The 19,104-nt window shown below is 53.0% G+C and overlaps 1 protein-coding gene across 4 annotated transcripts; it reads right to left on the bottom strand.

Annotated features, from left to right (window-relative positions):
• Positions 1-6,619: 6,619 nt before the first annotated feature.
• TST (thiosulfate sulfurtransferase) lies at positions 6,620-19,046 on the bottom strand. 4 transcript variants are annotated; one of them, XM_059402089.1, is made up of 3 exons: positions 18,885-19,035; positions 17,591-18,206; positions 6,620-7,091 (listed from the first exon to the last, which is right to left on the bottom strand). In XM_059402089.1, exons 1-3 carry the CDS (start codon positions 18,978-18,980, stop codon positions 6,793-6,795), a joined length of 1,011 nt encoding a protein of 336 aa, XP_059258072.1. In that variant the 5' UTR covers positions 18,981-19,035; the 3' UTR covers positions 6,620-6,792. The 4 variants fall into 4 exon arrangements, with proteins under 4 accessions (XP_059258072.1, XP_059258068.1, XP_059258069.1 ...); XM_059402086.1 differs by adding an exon at positions 7,690-7,748 and having other exon boundaries at positions 7,003-7,091; positions 17,591-19,046; XM_059402088.1 differs by lacking the exon at positions 6,620-7,091 and adding exons at positions 7,452-7,584; positions 7,690-7,748 and having other exon boundaries at positions 17,591-19,046.
• Between the last annotated feature and the right edge of the window lie 58 nt (positions 19,047-19,104).

The following is a 19,104-nucleotide window of genomic DNA, read 5'->3' as shown; positions in this document are numbered from 1 at the left end:
CTTTTGTTGGGTCACCCAGCAAGCTGGTCTGCTGGTAAGCTCAGAGCAGACTAAGAACCAGATCAATTTTAGGCATGATTGGGTGTCTCCATCAGTTAAGTCTCTAACTTTGGATCAGGTCAGAATCTCAGGGTCCTGGGATGGAGCCCCAGGTCAGCCTCCCTGCTTGGTGGGGAGTCTGCTTCCCCCTCTCCCTCTGAATCTCCTCCCACTTGTGCTCTCTGCCTCTTTCAAATACATAAATAAAATCTTTTTAAAAAAGGATCAATTTTATTCTTTTGAAAAATCACAAAGCAAAACACCCTAATAATGTTGACACTTAATAATTGTGTAGTGGTAACTATGTGATTGTGAAGCTTCTGACAGGACTCTCCGTGATCCCATGCCCCCCCCCCAATTCTTACACAGCATTAGTACCCCCACGCCATCCCCCTGAGGGTGGGCTGGACTTAGCAGCTTGTTTTTGATCAAAAGAACATGACAAAAAAAAAGGGGGGGGGAGGATGTCACTTTGAGATTAGATTAGTGGCTTCTGTCTTATTCACACTCTTTCTCTGGCTCTTCTTGGCTTGTTTGCCCTGGTGGAAGCAGCTGCCACGTTTTGAACTGTCCCATGGAGAAGCCAACAGCTCATGAGGAACAGAGACCCTCGGTCCAATAGTCCTCAAAGAACTGTATGAATCTTACCCTGCAAGGGAGCATGGGAGTGGATCCTTCCCCAGTTGAGCCTTCATATGAGAACACAGCCCAGCTGACATATTAATTACAGCTCAAGGGGGACCCTGAGCCAGAAGACCCAGCCAGGTTACACCCAGGATCCTGACCCATAGAAACTGGGAGAAAACAGATTTGTACTTTTTTTAAGCATGTAGTTTGAAGTTGCTAAGCTTTGTCATGCAGCAATAGCTTTGTCATGCAGCAGTAGCTCACTAACATATATTTTGGGACCAAGAATGGGTTTCAGCTGTGACAAATACCTAAAAATGCGGGTGTTTGTTTGGAACTGGGCAGTGGTTGGAGCGTGGGTGGATTTTGAAGAAAAAAGGCTTAAATTGCCTTAAACAGATAATGAGTAGAAATCTGGACTTGGAGGATGCTGCCATAGCTAGCACAGAAGGACATGAGGAACATGTTCTTAGAACCTGGAGGAAGATGTGACCTTGACTCTGTCATTGACAGTTATGTGGAAAGCAGAACCCATGACTAATGGGTATCTAGCAAAGGAGTTTTTCCAAGCAAAGCAGGGAAGTTGCCTCCTGGTTTCTTCCTGTTTGTAGTGAAATGTTAGAGAAGAAAGAAGCATTGAAGGAAGGACCATTAAACATAAAAGAGGCAGGACTTACTAGTTCTGGAAATTCTCATCTTCTCCAAGCGCCAGAAGGTGCTAACATTAAGAAATGGCTTCAGAGCACTGTTAGGAAAATGTAGCCAAGGATGTGACTGTACCACCTTTTGTTAAAAGATTATGAAGATAGGGCACCTGGGTGGCTCAGTCAGTTGGGCATCTGCCTTCCATTCAGGTCATGACCCCCAGGTACTGGGATCGAGCCCCACGTTAGGCTTCCTGCTCAGTGGGGAGCCGGCTTCTCTCTCACCTCCCTCTCCCAACTTGTGCCCTCCCTCTCTCTTTCTCAAATAAATAAAATCTTTTTTTTAAAAAGGGGGGGGGGAAGCTTATAAAGAGGAAAAGCATGTTATTCATGCTTCACAGAGGACCCTTTAAAGAGATAAGGATGCACCTGACAGACCCCCAGTGGGGTAATAGTGCCCCTAGGAAGCTTAAGGGTGCTGTCTCTCTGCAGGAGCCCCAGGAGAGAGGAGCGTGGTTGTTGTCTAGTGGGGCAAGCTCTTTAGGCTTCAGTTATTGAGAAAACCATATCGGCAAAAGCACTAGCAAAGGGAGCAGAGACAGTACAAAATGGGAGAGACTAGTGGACTCTCAAATTCTACCAGTAGAAGCATATTACTCAGCATACACACGTGATTTTATTCTACTTACTTATATATTATATTGTTATATTATATTATATTATATTATATTATATTATATTATATTATATTATTTATTTTTAAAAGGATAGTTAGGGAGTGAAAACCAGTACCTGTAGGGCAGAGCTGAGAACCATGGAGAATTACTCCCAGGCCTTGAAACCCAATCAGGAAAAGTTCAACATTTCCTTGGCTGGATTTCAAAACTGCTACGGGCCAGTGACTCCTTTGTGTCTCCAGCGTCCTCATTTTTGAATAGGGGTGTCTATCATTTTTATCCCAGGTCTGCCACACCATTTCGTGTTGTGTGCGCTCACAATAGGCAGCTTAGTTTCAAAACTGGTAGCTTAGTTTCATAAGATCTACTGCTGGGGAGGGACTGAGCTCAAGAAATCACACCCAAGGAGTCTTATCCCTGCCAGAGCCTGATTTGTAGAACCAGATTGTAGATTTAGAGCTGATGCTGTAATGGAATGAACCTTTTCAAGATCTCAGGTGGAAATGAGTGTATTTGGCATATGGAAGGGCTGTATATTATTGGGACCTGGGGGGGGGGGACCTAGATGGCAGTTGAAATGGCTTACAAGGATCCTGTTCTTGCTATGCACACCTTTGTATCATCCCTCCCCTTGAGTGGGGACTGGACTTGTTGACTCGGCTTCTAACCCACCAGGATATGTGATGGGATGCTGCTTCCAGGGTCAATGAAGATCGAATATAGAGATTGTGACTCTGGCTCATTCACACTCTCTCAGGATCTCCTTGGCTCCCTCACTCTGATAGAAGAAGGGTCCATGTCATGAGCTGCCCTCTGGAGAAGCCCACATACAGGATCTGAGGGAGGCTCCTGGTCCACAGCTCCTGGGTAACTGAGGCTCTCAGGTCAACAATCCATGAGGAACGGAGTCCTAGCATATGCATGGTCTGGAAAGGGGTCCTTCCCTAGTTGCGCTTTGATTATAGTCCGTGAAAGACCCTGAGACAGGGGATCCACTGTAGCTGCATCTGTATTTCTGACCCAAAGAAACTGTGAGATTAAAAAAAAAAAAAAAAAAAAAAAAAACAACTTACGGGAACTTGGGTGGCTCTGTAGGCTAGACATTTGGTTCTTGATTTTCGGACCAGGTCATGATCTCAGGGTTGTGAGATTGAGCCCCACATCAGGCTTCCCACTGAGCATGGAGTCTGCTTGGGATTCTCTCTCTCCCTCTCCCTCTGCCCACACCCCAAATTAACTAATTAATTAATTAATTAAAAATTTTTTAAAGATTTTATTTATTTGACAGATAGAGATCACAAGTAGACAGGCAGAGAGAGAGGGGGAAGCAGACTCCCTGCTAAGCGGAGCACCTGATGTGGGGCTTGATCCCAGGACCCTGGGATCATGACCTGAGCTGAAGGCAGAGGCCTTTTAAAAATGTTCTTAAAGCCACCAAGTTTTGGAGTGATTTGTTACATGGCAAGAGATAACTGATACAGCTCATATGTTACACCTTCTCACATCTGGTAGATGAGTCTATCTTCCCAAGGACTCAGGTGTTTGGAGAAAATATTAACTCCCCCTCTTTCATAGATGGAGAAACTGAGGCTCGGAAAAGACATAGGACCCCAGCCAGGTGGCACTAAAACCAAGCCCGACATCTTCGAGCTGTCTGCTCCCTGCCCCCATTCCCCATCCCCAGCGCCCATGGCTATGTCCCATCGGCCCTAATGCTACCCCCGGCCCCCAGCAGCCTGTACTGGCTTGAGCAGAAGGGCGGACTCACTGCCAGTCTCTGGTCTGGAGAGAAAGGTCCCAAGAGATGTCAGTCAAGGAGAATGGGGGAGGAGGTCCAGCTGCTTCTGGGTACTCTTCCCTCACGAGCAGCCCTGAATGGAGAGAGGGAAGAGGAAATCCCTGGTCCCGGGAGACCCCCACCCACCTCACAGGTCTCTGCCTCACCTCTCCACTCTATCTCATAACGTCAGAAAACACGTGAACCACTCTGGTGTGTGCTGCAGCCCAGGAGTGCAGATCCACACTGCTGAAGCTCTAGTTAAGACCCCTGAGTGGTTGCTAAGGAGGAGCCGTTCTCTGCTCCTGGAGTTGCCATGGTGAGCACTGTTCATGGGGTTCTGTTACCTCACAGGGCTCCTAGGCCCACCCTAGGGAACTGAGGCCAGGGAAATCCAGTACTGGGGGGCGGGGGGGGGGGGGGGCGGAAGAGTCTTCAGACATCATTCACTCTCTCATCCACTCAAAATGTTTCCAGGGCCCCTTACGTGTGTCAGGTTGTGTGTCAGGCAGTGAGGGCTTCAGTGCCTTCAGGTGGAAAGGAAGATCTTGGGACAACAAAGGATTGAGTTGAGAGCATGATGAGTTTTGTCTGGGGAAAAGAGTCACGGTTCTCTGAAGGGCCATTTGAACTGGGCTTTGAAGGATGCATAGGAGTTTAACAGCTTAGAAGGGACTTGAATATTAAAGGTGTGGACGTGTTTATGAGCATAGATAAAGATCAAGAGGAGTGGGGAGGAGAGGGAAAGGTGCACCGGGAGCTCTCTGAGCTGGATCAGAGAAGGGATGAGGGACTGAGCAGTAAAATGAGAGCAGGAAGTGTCAGAGAGAGTCTGCTCTCCCCCGTTCAAACCACGAGGGCTACTGAAGATGAAGAGCTCAGTGGCTTCTGCAGTTGGTGCCAGCAGCAGCTCAGTCCAATCTGGCTGCTGTTCAGCAGGGGCAGGGGTCTAAAGACTGCCTCCTCATGCCAGCCTTCCAGGGGCTCCCGGGGAGGCAGAGACTGTGGTGACACTCAGGGCCCTTGAGTCTGGGCCTACCACTTTAAAAAAGGGTGACTTCGGCTGGATTCTTTGGCTGAGCTTTCCTTGCATGTGAAAGAGACACAGCTCACCGCCAAGGGTGAGAATGAGGACTGAGCGAAGTCACTTCCGAGCACTGCCTAGTGCATGGCTTGCCACAGAGAGATGTCACCTGTACCTCACAGCTAACCCCATAAGCGACTCATCAGCAAGGCCTTCGGAGTACACCAGGCTTGCACCCCCTCAGCCACCTCCACCCGCCGCCCTGGTGCCCCGGCCCCCAGTCCAGACCACCGCCACCTCTTGCCTCCTCTCTGGTCTCCTGGGATTGCTCGCACTCCCATATTATCTATTGCTGAGTGACAATATTACAGCAAACTTAGCAGCTTCATACATTCCCTAGGACAGTTGCTGGGATCAGGGGTCTGGGCGTGGCTTGGCTGGATTCTCTGGCCCCTCGAGACTAAAGCTGGCATGACAAGGACCGTATGGAGGCAGGAGGGGTCAGCTCTAGCTCTCTTCCACGCAGACCCCGCAGGCCTTCAGTCTGACCCACTCCGACACCCAGTCTCTACGGCATTTACTGAGCACCTGCCCTCCCCAACGCCGGGCTGGGGACTGGGGCGTGTCATTGACGGACTTGGTCCCTGGCCCTCAGTGGCCTTGTCTTGGCCCAGGAAGGCCGCCCAGTGGAAGCAGGGGACCCCCATTAGGCGAAGCCAGTGGGAAAACAGCCCTCCTAAGGCACTGCCCAGACATTTGACAATGGGATGACCCTCTTTGTGCCCGGACTCAACGTAGACAAGGGCCCAAGCTTAGGATTTCATCTCCAATTCCAGCTTTGTTTTTCTCAGGGAGCCCAGTAAAATACACACTTTGAGCTGAGCCTGTGGCAAGTCAGTGCCCTCGGTCCTAACTGCCTTATGAGTAATAGGCTCCCTGTCCGTCTCTCCTGCTCACGCGTGACCTGGGACAGAGGACTGCCCTCCCCTTGCTTGTCACCCCCTACCCATGTCTGGGATCTATAAATGATAAATCCTGTGACTTACCCTCTTTTGTGCGGTTCTGTTGAAACTGCGTCTTCCGTCAAAATAAACCCAGGGTTTTCACATTCCCAAGTGGGAACTCGGATGCTGAGGCGGCTACCTGCTGACCCTGTGGGGTGTGGGGGTGGCTTGTGCCCCCTCATTCAGCAGATCGTAACCTGATGCTTCTTAATTCAGTAAACCAGCTATGGGCCCCCCAACACATGGCCCCAAAGGAAGGCTCAGAAAGCCTGTTTTTAGGAAACTCAAAATCCAGCCATGTGGGTCCTGTCTTCTACCATAGCTTCCTAGTGCCAGGGCTCTGGAACCTTCTCCCGGAGTTGAGGCTGCTTTTCTAGGCTCTCTTCATGTGTTCCCTGGAGGGTCAGGTGTGAGACAGGAAGGACACACCAGGAGGAGGTCATCTTCCTCAGGCCTGCTTCTGAGCATCGCCTCTTCCGAGAGGCCCCAGGACCTGTATTGGGGGACACGGCTTTGGAAGCCCGGATGTCCCCCACCCTATTTCTCCTCCAACTATAGCAGGAACGGCGGGCACCCCAGCCAGCCTGTTTCAATTTTCGCCACCTTCTCCATCCCGCTTTCAGGTAGGTCCCAGTATGCTGTACCTGACATGGGACAACGGTGGCTTCCTTTGCCAGAATGAAATAATAGGGTGGCATGCTCAGTGTGGCCTCCCCAGCTAGGGGCTGCTCTGGAGGTTTGTGGCCTCGGTGGGTTCTAAGGAACATGAAGGAACTGGGAGTATGTGGAACGGTTGTGAAACCCAGGGAGAGGCAGGCAAACACAGCTACTCAGAAAAGGCAATTTATTCCAGTGTTTCGGGGTGGGGGGGGGGGAAGGAAAGCTCTACACAGCAATTCTAAAACCCAGTCAGTGTCCTTTGCTAAAGAGGTACACACGACATGTCAGGCTGCAGTCACTAAACAGACGGGGGCTGCCTGCCAGCGAGGAGACCCGCCACTCAGGCTTTCTCCCGCTTCCACTGGGACACACGCGTCTCCGGGGGTGCCCGGCGGAACCACTCGGACCAGGAGCCATCGTAGACGGCCACATCCGGCTTGCCGCAGAGGTAGGCGGCCAGGGCGATGTGGCAGGCAGTGACTCCCTTCCGGCACGTGGCAATGAGGGGCTGCGTTAGGTTCACCTTCTTGGCCTCGAACATAGCACGCAGCTCCTCTGGGGTCTTCTCGAAGCCGTCCGCGGTCAAGAAGTCCATGAACGGCATGTTGACTGAGCCGCGGATGTGGCCCGGGTCCAGTCCTGGGCGCGGCAGAGGACAGAGGGAAGGACAGGTTTAGGAGCAGGAAAGGGGGAGGGGGAAAGAGGGTGGGAACCACTGGGGCCATGGCCATAAGGACAGGGAGCTTCACACACAAAATAACACCTTTGCCCTTCTCAGAGTTCAACTGAATCCTGGCCCCGCCCCCACGGAATGCTGGAGACTGAAGGCGAAGGGCTCCCTCCCCCAAAACCTGCCCCGAGGTTGGGATGTCCAACAGCATCCCTGCTTGAGAGGACAGAGACGAGTCTCAGCTCTGCCATTTACTGGCCTTTTTATTAACATCTATCTGGGGCAAATGCTTCCCTTCTCTGAATCGGTTTTCTCATCTGTAGAATGGGCTCAATGGTACATACCTATCTCATAGGGTTATTGAGAAGCAAATGCTTCGTGCGGGGGCCAATTGCTAAGAACACAGCAGTGGACATGGTCCAGGTTCTCGGGAAGATTACGGTCTAGCAAGGAAGGCAGATGCTAGATGGATAACCACATGATTCATTAATATAATATAAATGCATAAAATAGAATGTCCATTTTACAGATGTAGACACCGAGGTTTGGCAGCATGAAATGGCTCACCTAAGGCCCCATGGGGAGGCAAAGGCAGACCCAGGATTACACCAAGTCCTCTGATGTTCCTGTCAAAGAAAATGTGACCTGCTGCTAGACATAAGTTCGAATCCCAGCTCGGCTACTTACCAGAAGGGTGATCTTAAGCAAGGCATGTCACCTCTCTGAGACTCAGTTTCCCCAGGGGTTAAATGGGAAGGAGAGTCTCCATGGGCCTAGAGTCTCCATGGGCCCAGGCTATTTTAAGGAGCAAAGCACCAGCTGCTGCCCCTGGTCCATCCATGCTCAGATGCTGATGCTCCCGTCACTTCAAGACCCACCCCGGGGGAGGGAAGAGGTGAGGGTAGTGTGGTCTCCTCGGGCCTTCCTAGCTGAAAGGCCCGAATTAGAAGTAGAAGGCCCGAATGGATAGAAGTAGAATGGGGGTCTGAGCTGGCTCCAGGGTCAATTCTGGAATGTTCTCTCCTCTGCCAAATCTGGTTTCAGAACAGTCTGCAGGGGTGGGGGGGGCAAAGAGGTCTGGGCCAAGGCCAGAGCTGGAGCTGCCTGCAAGACCAAGGTCTCCGTCCCACCCTGAGCATGCTAAAGGTCGCTCCTCTCTCCCTCAAGCACCCCCACACCCTGGCAGACTTTGAATATGGGGAGTGGGGCCCAAGACAGATTTGAGCATCTCTTTGCGCTCCCCTTCCTCCAAAATTCCCCACTACACCCCTTAAACCTGGACCATGGGACAGGGCAGGACCAGGGAGGGCAGCAGTGGGAGGGAGAGGACAAGACCAAGGCACACATTGGGGCAGGGTGTAGCCAGGAGGCCCTGAATCCCTGAGCCTCAGTCTTCTCATCTGTGAAATGGGGGAGATAACCCCATCTACCTCTCAGCCTTATGGAGAAGACTAGCTACCGTAGGTAGAAGCCCCTAGTAACCCCGGGCACAGTCGGGGTACAGCATGCCAGCAACATCCCAGTCCCAGGACCCTGAAGCCAAAGAGGCTTGCCAGATTCACGGACATGAGTCAAGAGATCCTTTGATTAAACAGATGTCCTAACTTAGAAACCACAGTGATTTCTTCCTGCGGTCATTTCATCTTTTGTGTCCGGAAATTTTAATCTGAGCCTGGATGCGTGCTGACCCTACCAATGAGGAACAACAGATCTGTTGGCTTCAAAGGCATCCTTTGCCAAGACACCCAACTTAAAAATCTTTCGGCATCCAGGCAGTGGGCTGAATTTAAGTGCATTTGGAAGTGCAAGCGTTTGTTACGTTCTGAATGTTGTTTTGCTTCTTTCCTCTCATCCTGGATGAAAACAGCTTCACTGCTTTCTTCTGACTACATAAAAGGCACCTCTCGGGAGCAAAGAAGTCGGGGTGGGGGCTTCTGTGATGCAGGCTTCCCCAAACTGGGCCAGCCTCAGGAGGCGGGGGTCTGCCTTTCACCTCTGCCAGAGAGGGCCCAGGGCCTGTCTGAGGAATTTCAATGAGCAGGCATTGACCGCCCGTACGTGACAAGGGCCAAGATGAATCTAGCCCAGAGAACCTTGGAGAACAGCCAGCCGAAGGCAAGGCATGCCGGCCCAGAAGTGGGGGTTCCCGCTGCTTTTCCCCCAAGTCTGACCTCCACTGCAATTTCAAGGCTTTCTGCTCCCCCCTCACCCCCACCAGCAGGCAGGCCACCATGCTCAGACCTGTGGCACCAGGCACCAGACCAAGGGTTAGCTCAAGAGCTTTGTCTTCCCGAATCCTCACAAAGCCGGATGATCCCCCCAGCTCTGATGGGACAAAAGGAAACTTGGCTTAGGACACACAGGTGTGTGAAGTGAAGTCAGGTCTGTCTGACCCTAAAACCTGTGTTCTGGGGCTACCCTGAGCCTGTCTAGAAAAGGGAACTGAGGCAGGGAAATGGATAAGATGAACTCTTAGGTTCCTCCCATTCAGGGACCTGGGACTTTGTGCTCCAGCTTTGGCCAAGAAGATGCCAGTGGTGGGGGGAGGTCATCGAGAGGACGTGGCCGCTGGTTCACCCAGGAGCTGGACCGGGGCCACTGGAGGTTCCTCTCCCACCTCCTTGCCCTTGGACATTCTGCTTGCCTTCCCCGCTCGCAGAGGCTGCCCCAAGGACTTGGCCTTGCGATAGTGATGTGGTATTGAGCCCAGCTGGACAGTGTGTATGGGACCAACCCCAGTTAAGGTGTCTGTATAAACTGTTGAGATCTGGTGGGTGGGCGCGGCAATCTCATGGTATGGCCAGCCAAGACAAGCCTTGTAAGTTCCCTTGCTTATTAAACCTGCCACCCATTGACCTGGAGTGGCCTGCCTCTTTCTTCAGCCTCTCCCTGCCCTCTGCCTCTGGGGCTGGTTTCAGATTACCCCAGAGAGGCTGGGAACTAAAAGTTGGCCAGCCAGCCAGGAGACTAAAAAAGTGGGCCTTGGGAAAGAGGCATCTGTGAAGGAAACCTTACATCGGCCAGCGACCCCTATGTGGGGAGGGGTGGCTCATATGTTAGGGGATTATGGACCCCTGCTTGAGTCCAGGAACGTCCCCCCACACTCTGGCTGCTTTCCTGTGCTTGTTCGAGATACTGTGCACAGCACTGCGGCAGAGAAATGAAGCGAACGGTTGTCACGGGGCACTGGCCTCTACTGGGAGTGGTTCAGCAGGACACTGGTGCCCAGCCAGAGGCTCAAAGTCAAGTTAGAAAGTTGGAAGAAGAGCTGGGGTTAGAGAAGGCCGTGCAGGTGTCCACTACTCTGCTGGCTTCGAGCAGGAGAGTAGAAATCAGCTGGAAATCTTGGTGCAACTTTTTTTTGGGGGGGTGGGCAGGGTGAAGAAGGCATGAGATGCTGTGGATTAAGACACAAGAGCTTGTGAGAAAAGCTGATTAGGGCCCTGAGAGGTGGATTGCCAGGCAAGCAGCAGCGGGAATGAAGATGCTATGGCTGAGGGAAGCAGAGATCCCTCATGCCTTCCTGCCCCTAATACAAAGGAACATTTTTAATAGCAATTGCCCCTAAACCTAGGGGAAAACTAAACCCAAAGTTGCAAATCTTATGTCTTTGAAATGTAAACACCCCAGGAGATAACCCACAGAGACTGTAGCAAAAAATCTGGGGGTTGGGAGGGTACAGACTGTTCTAGAAGGTCCCCTGTCCAAAGGCTAGCCCACATCTCCCCAGGATGACTTATCGAGGGCTAAGTTATGGGATCTCTGTCTGTATGCTTACATAGGCCTATATGTTAATATGTACTTTTTCTACCTCCTGAAGGTATTACCAAAATTAATCTGTAAAAGAGCACTATTTAATTAGCTTTAAAACAAACTGTATATCAAAGTGAACTCATGTGAAACTGAAATTTAATTTTCTCTCATCTGCTATAATGGATAAAGTTTTCTTGGATGATTGGTCTGTTCTTGATGGGATCGTGAAAGTATTTTCTTTGCCTTTTAGATAACCTACTTAGAAAACAAAGATTCTGTTTTATCAAAGTAAGTTCCTATGTTTCATGCAGTCTTTACCAGGCCTTTGATTACCTATGAAAATGGAGTCTTCTCTCTTAAAAGAGCTAAGTGTTCGGTTTTTGGTTTTTTTTTTTTATATATAAGTATGCAATTTCCCTATTTACCTTTGAAGCCTTTAATTGTCATTTTGGTTAAATGGATAACTGAATATTGCTTCACAACCATCCGTGATCCTATAAGAGCATGTATTTTAAAATCTTTGGTATTTTTGACGAACTTCCCCCAAATCAAACTCTAAATGAAGCCTTACTGATCTTGAACTAACTTGGAGATTTTCCTGGACAGGCTCGAAAGATTCGTGTTTTCTTCTCATAAGAGAGAAGTATTAAACTAATCAGACACTTCATATGTTAACTTACATGGGGAGTATCGTCAGTTGTCAGTAATGTTCATCCTTCCTTAGGAACTATTTATATGGAAGTTATTAATAGGAGTGTTCCGGAAAGTATATAAAATTCCTAAAAATCTGATATGTCCTGGTATCATGTTACCAACCATAATCTTGGTTTTTACTTGAAAAGATCTATCACAAAAAGAACCACATTCCCTTGTCAATTGCATGAGAATGAATTCTCATTAGAGCATTTCCTGCAAAGGGGTCTCCTGTTTAGGGAGATTCACAGGCAAGACAGACGAATAAAGATCATACCAGTGACCTGAGCAAGGATTAATTACACGGGATGGTATCCCGAGAACGGTCTCTACTCTCCTTCCTCACATCAGTAAAATGCGCCCATTACATTGACGCCGTAATATTAACGTGAGCAAACTTTTATCTGCAGCCGGACATGCTGTAGCCTTTGCTGAACATCTGTGTGGGAAGAATGGTGGTGAACTTGCAGAAGATTCAAGGCCCAGGCACTGTGATAAAGTTTTTGGGAATCTTTGCTCAGGGAAGACACAGTTCTTCCTCGATGTTGTGACTGGTAAGATACGAGTCCTTCCAACCCTCGAGAAGACGAAAGAGCTACAGGCCTTTGTAGGGATGGTAGGGTTTTTGAGGACAGTGCTCCTGTCCCTTCTGTCACCTGGTAAAGAAATGGTGACTAGGATCAGGGAGAAGGTAAAAATATTAATGACATGGTCAGTCTCTGGGCATTTCCAAAGCAAGGCTCTCACTGGAGTGAATGAGTCTGGGACTCTGGGAAATAGGGGTCAGGCACCGTGGCAGAGACAACAGGAGGGGGTGCCCCTAAGATTTTGGTCCTGGCTCTGGATGGGGGCCAAACCTCTGTGTGCCCCCATAGAACACAGGCTCCTAACAGTGCCCACAGCGCACCTCCAGATGGGGACGCTCAGAGAGGAAGCAGTCATGGCAGCCAGTGGGCTGAACTCGTAGTCACCCCTGAGTCCTGGTCTTCAACCACATTAACACTATAGTTTGGGCAATGGGAAGCTGAGGGGTGGATGACCACGAGTGGGCCCTTATGGGGTCAGGATAGACGAGGGACTGTTTGGGCTTGCCTGCAAGAGTCTGAGACAGTCTTCACCTTTCCAATTCCCAGCTCGTGAGGCACTGACACCCACGCCCGGCAGTCAAGAAACCGATGCCCCAGCCCAGGGACGATCCCTATCGACTGGCTCCTCAGGACATAGAACAGGTTGGACGCATGGAACAATGCATCGCATCCAGGTGGGCTGTCATATAGCCAAGGATGCTGGCTTGGCCCTGACATAGAGTGACTTTTTAATGCAGTGACAGCATGTCCTGTGTCTTGTAAATGACACACAAGGCAACTGGCAAAGGAGCCTGGGGCCATTCACCAGAAATCCCAACTGGTGACAGATTGGCAGATCGGTTATGCTGCTCCCTCTTCCCTATGCCCGGTTTGTGTGGATACCACATCGGGTTACCCCCCGCCTTCCCTGGTGACTATGAACCAGGCTGCCACCACAAGGGGATTAGAGAAGCAGAACATGGTGTTTAGCTACTCTCATTGACTAGACAGCGATTGGGGGTCTTATTGCAAAACTGGGCAAAAGAACACGACCTAGAATGGTGGTCCCCATCTCTCCTATAACCTGCCAGCAGGTGGGTTGATAAAAACGGAAGCCATGTCCCAGGCTTTCCTATGTATGAACAATTAACTAGCAGGGCCTGTTGCCCCATTGCCCAGACTGGGGACCCTTGCCCAGACACCCAGCGCTATAAATGCACGGAAGTGGAGGGGGATGTCCATTGTCCCTGCTCCCTGCGGATCGACGTGCTGTGCTGCTGAGAACAGAGCCCAGCACACGTGGGCGAGATGTCACCTGCTGGAATTGGCAATGAGATGCCCCACCAGGACGGCGAGTGACTTCTCAGGCCTGGGTGAGGGGGGAAGTGTTCCCTCTTCGTGGGGATCTCATGGCTTTGCCAGAAGGCAGACCTGCTAAAACGCATTACACCTGGAACAGAACAGCACCATTGGAAGAGGGGAAGAGGAGGGGGACCTGGGCTGTCCATCCTGACCAAACGAGATTCACCCAGCAAGCCTTGAATGATGGCCAACAACACCTGTCCTTACTGAACACCAAACTATCCTCAGCAGGAAAAGCTGTCCTCCAAAGCAGGATGGTCTCAGAAACCATCACTGCCAGGTAAGGAGCCACCTGTGCCGTTATCCAAACAGAATGCTGCCGTGTTCATATCTGATGAGTCTATTACGTCATTGAGTCTATTATGTCTATGAGTCTATTTACTGAGCCATATGAGAGGGACACCTAGGTGGCTCAGTGGGTTAAGCGTCTGCCTTCAGCTCCAGTCATGGTCCCGGAGTCCTGGGATCGAGCCCGTCAGGCTTCCTGCTCTCTGCTCAGGATCCTACCTCTCCCTCTGTACTCTCTCTCTCTCTCTCTTTCTCTGAGATAAATAAAATCTTAAAAAAAAAAAAGTCACTTGAGAAAATAAGGGAAGGCTGTGAATGATCCGACTCCCAGGTCAGGGGATTTTATAAATCGATGGTTTGGATCATGGGTCTCTTGATGGAAAATGTAACCTCTGATGGTGGCAGCACTGTCTGACTCTGTGTTTTCTCTTGTATGTGCCCGTATTTTCTCTTGCTGTGGCCTCTGCCTCCAACACAGAGAGCCACCAAGGGAGCCACCAACATGCTCATAAAGCCTCTTGCTGACTGTTCAGGGCACAGTGCAGAAGTGGCGGGGGGGTGACAGGTGTGACAGGTCCTAGGAGCCAACATGAAGGGTAGAATTTGGTGGGGGAGGTCGTGGAGAGGACATAACCACCAGTTGACCCATGAGCTGGACTGGGGCAACTGGAGATTCCTCTCCCCCTCCCATCTTTGGAATGTGCCTTCTGCTTGCCTCTCCGCTCCCAGAGGCTGCCCCAAGGACACAGCCTTGAATGTGGTTCTGAGACCAGCTGGACAGCGTGTAAGGGACTGACCCGTTAAGGCCTCCGTATAAGCTTTCAAGATCTGTCAGGCGGGTGTGGAAATCTCATCTTGCAGCCGGCCACCCAAGACCAGCTCTTACGCTCCCTTATTAAACCTGCCACCAACTGACCTGGGGTGGCCTACTCTTCCCTTGGTCTCTCCCGGCCCTCAGCATCTTGGGGCCAGTTCAGATTACCCCAGGAAGCTCCCAGCTCCTGAGGAGGCTGTGAAGTATCCTAAGTAGGGGGTGGCAGGCCCCTACTTAGTGGGGGGCCTACTCAGTGGCAGGCCCCTACTCAGCAGCAGGCCGCTGATCGGTGTGGGTTTTCCAGGCCAGGAAAACCCGTTTCGCTCTTTCTTGCTTTCCTCCTATAGATACAAAGCAATCCAGGGCAGGATGCCCCAGTGGGCAGCTCTGGGCCACTGGGAGTCAGCTCAGCACGCTTCCTGCCCCCATCCTACACCAGCCCTCAGTGCCGGGGAGGGAGAGACACAGGCAGAGGGGCCCCAGGATCCCATGAAGCAACGCTACACTGTGAGGCTGTGACCTTTCTCCCCCCAGGCCCTGTGTTTGCTTACACAGCAGTGGCCTTGGGAAACGGCCTCACTTTGAGGCCTGCCGACTCGGGTCAAATCTTGGCCACTCTGCCTCCTTAGAGAACCTTCTCCTCCCCTTCCCCACCTGCAAAGTCGGATCGGTCCTAACTCCCACGTTCCTCCCAGCACAGGGTGGCTTCAAGGAGAGAATATGCAAAACACAAACATTCTGCAGCTGGAAGTGCCCATGAGGGGGTCAGTCTCCCTCTTCACCCTTCTTGCCCTCGAGGCAGAGGCCGGAGGAAAAGAGAACAGGGCTTATACAAACCCTGGTTGCATTCACCTGCCACCTGCTCTGCTGGCTTCCCCCAGCGTTCTAGAAGGTGAGCATGCTCCTTTCATTAAGGAGGAAAGGGCCTGCCCGCAGCTGCCCAGTGCAGGATGCAAACTCAGATCTGTCTGACGCTTACCTTGGGCTCCTTACAAACAGGACCAAAGGCACTGGGGCATAACGCTGGGGCTGGGGAAGGTGCTTGTCCCGGTGTCAGCAGGAAGCAGCCATCGGGAGTCCAAGGCCCACTCCCAGCTCCTCTACCAGGACGTTCTGCCAACCACACAGGCCCTGGGGGTTCCAGCTAGACGGCTGAGCCCAAGCCAAGCTGGGCACCATGAAGTCAGAGAGCCCCACGCGCCTCTGTGCTCCCAAAACGTGTTGTTCGGGAGGCTGGCAAAGCCTTTTAGGGAAGAAGTGCCACGCCCATGCTTTCTAGACGGCCCAGCCCTCGGCGTGGCTCCTCCATTTCTCAAAACACCCTTCCAGCCACTGCTGCCTTTCAATAAGTACACAGCCAGGTGGGCAAGGCTGGCATTCCTCTTCTTGTTTTAAAATAAGGGAACCCAGAGAGGTCAAGGAATTGACTGAGGTCTCACCACAGAGGAGGGGCTGACCTCCCAGGAGGAAGCATCCATGCTCCCCGGGACCCAGGATCTGGAGGTGATAGGAGGTAGGGAGAAGGGCGATGGGGAGGGACCCCTCTCTGAGCCTCAGTGCCCTCATCCTAGAATAGGAGTGAGGAGATGGGATCTGATCCTCTTGGCTTATTTCTAGCTTGCTCAGGGCAAGCCAAGAAGGAGCTAAGGGAAATAATTCTACCATTCCTCCCCATGATGGCAGCATAAGTTCCAACGAGGGAAGGCATCTTGGACCAAGGCCAGGAGGAGGTCTGTAGGGGGTCCAACTGGAAGTCTCTGATTCTTCAACTCCACGCCTCCAGAGAGCAACGTGGGCAGGAAACACATGGGGCCTGGGGAAAGCCATGGCTGTGCCATGAACTAGCCACAGGGCCTTGACCTGCCACTTCCTCTGTGTGCCTCAGTTTCCCTTCTGTCCGATGAGGTGACCTCTCAGGACCTCCAGCTCTAAGAATGTCCAGAACTGTTTTCACAGCATCCTCTCCCTCAGAGGCGCAGACAGGAAGAGTCATTTTTCAACAAGTTAGGAAAAATGTTGCACTGGACCTAGGTTCTGCAGACCATGCCCAAGGACAGAGCACAGAGCCGGGAGGTGTTGGCCACTCCCAGGGCTCGAGTCAGCTTGGAGTGGCCCCCACAGCAGTGAGGCAGGAAACCCAGCCAGGGTGATGGTGAGACTGCTAAGGTTCTCTGTTAGGAGGTTCTAGAACTCAGCACTTCCTCTCCTGAGACTCCCCCCACCTCCAGCAATGTGGAACCCTCCCTACCTCCCCTTTGTCCGAAGGACCAGATGAGCCATCTCCCTGTGGGTGCCTGGTTTAGAGCACTCGTATGAAACTAGTCAGCACTGGGTTAAATCTCAACTCTGCCACTCAACTGAGCAAGTAACTGAAGGTCCTCCCTCCTTGGATTCCTCCATGGCATATTACAAGCTTTCTTGGATGAGTTAATGTGTTGTGGGCTTCGCATGAAACAGTAGCTAATTTTATAGCTCTGCAAACAGACTGCAGCTGTTTGGAAAGGTCAGGGGGCCCAGGGAGCTGGAAGGGGGGTGGGGGGTGCTGCCGGCAGGGCACTGTTGATGTCTACCCGGGTTTTCTGGGAAACTAAGGGAGGCCCTAGGAAGCTAGGTGTCCTTGAGAGCCTCTGTACAGAGACACATGTGTGAGCTCATGGACACACCTTTGGGCATGTCCAGGAGCTGTGCCTGGGCATGGATGTGGGTGGAGACGTCACCAGTCACCTCTGCTGATGCCACCCCATAGGGATGTTAGGTTGCTTGTTAGCACGCGGCTATGGGAACAGAGAGGTAGGTCCTTGCGCATCAAAGCAGAAATAACTCTTAGCTTTGGCTCTGCTCTCTCATTTCACAGATGTAGACCAGGACCTACCTATGGGAGGGGGGGCAAGGAACTGAAGCCAACCCCTGGAGAGGTCCCAGACATCCTTACTCCCCATTATTCCATAGGGGCATCACTCCCCGGGAGCCACCCACCCCCCAGGACACCTACCTACTGCGTCGGGCTCTGGCTCAGTGCCCAGGTACCGTCCTTGGGACCGTGAATCCACCAGCTGGAACCTCTTAGACTCGAGGTTCTCCAGCACCTGCTCGTAGGTTTTGAGCAGGGAGCGGTCCAGGGTGGCTTTGAAGACGGCCGGCTCCGGGCGTGAGGGCTCCGACGTCACCGGGAGGCCCTCCTTCAGCCAGTTTCGGAAGCCGCCGTTGAGCACCGACACCGTGCGGTGGCCAAACACACGGAACATCCACCAGACCCGGGGCGCGTAGAAGCAGCCCAGGTTGTCACCGTCATACACCACCACGTGCGTCTGGTTGCTGATGCCCAGACGGCCCACGTAGTCGGCGAAGTGGGCCTCGCTGGGCAGCATCATCTCGTAGAGCGACTCTGTGTTCCGGCACTCCTCTATATCAAAGAAGGAGGCGCCGGGCACATGACGCTCGAGGTACTCCTTGCGGGCCTCGCGGGTGCCCGGCGAGTACCAGGACGCGTCCAGCACCCGCAGGCCCGGCCCCAGCTTGCCAGCCCGAACCGACTCCGCCAGCCACTTGGTGGAGACCAGCGCCCGGTAGAGCACCTGATGAACCATGGTTTCAGCTCTGCGCATCACCTGGCGCGGGTGGAAACCAGGAAAGAGAGCCGCATGAGGTCCGGGTGTCCAGAGGGGCGGGGTCTGGGAGGAGCTTTTTCCCACCGCACTCCCCGGGGGTGGTGTGTTCGCTGCAGCCCAGCAACCCCGCCGCGATGCCCGAGGCAGGCTGCGGGAAAGGTCTGCCCATTTGTCCCAGGAAAGGCCGCTCCGCCCCTCCCCGCGCAGAAGGGGGCGGGCAAGAGCCTCGGAGCTCCCCAGAAGGGGGAGCTGGCGGGGAGGGCGCTCAGTCCCGGGAGCTACAGTTCTCGTCCTCGGGATCCTGCCAGAAAAGAGCGGCGAAAAGATGCCCAGGACGGGGGAGGGGGGCACCTGTTGAACTTGGAACCCCCTTGGCTGGGAGGGGAGAGGAGAGGGAGCCCGGGGGAGGGGTCGCTGGGGCTCGCACACGCGCTCGCCCGAACCTCTGGCGAGCCCCCCCACAGCCAATCTCAGCAGCCCGGGAGGGTTCGCCCGCCTCCAGAAAGCCCGCGCCCAGCCCCAGCTCGGTGCCCTCTGCCCCTGCTGGGTCCGAGGTTCCCCGGGCACCCTGCCCTGCTCTCGCCGGGGGTACCCTTCCCGAGGTCGCAGGGGCCAGATAGGTGGCCCAATCCCGAGCGGCACGGGCGCCTGGCCGCCGCCCCACCCGGCCGCACTCACTCGCCCTCGCTGCCGCCCTGGCGCTCGTCCCTGACGGCTGGAGAAGTTGGCTGGTTCAAACCCGGAGTCCACACCTCCCTGGCCAGCCTGCACCATCGCACCGCCGCCGGAGGGGGGTACGGCGTGCCGTCCCGCCGATCCCCGGCCTAGCGCCGCGCCGCCCCGCCGCGCCCGCCCCCTGCCGCCCCCCCCCCCCCACAGCGCGTCGCACCCCTCCGAC

This window comes from Mustela nigripes, chromosome 6 (genome assembly GCF_022355385.1).
Source record: "Mustela nigripes isolate SB6536 chromosome 6, MUSNIG.SB6536, whole genome shotgun sequence".
In the NCBI taxonomy this organism is placed as follows: Eukaryota; Metazoa; Chordata; class Mammalia; order Carnivora; family Mustelidae; genus Mustela; species Mustela nigripes.
Note: the sequence above shows the minus strand (reverse complement) of the source record. Positions and strands in the feature narration are given on the sequence as shown.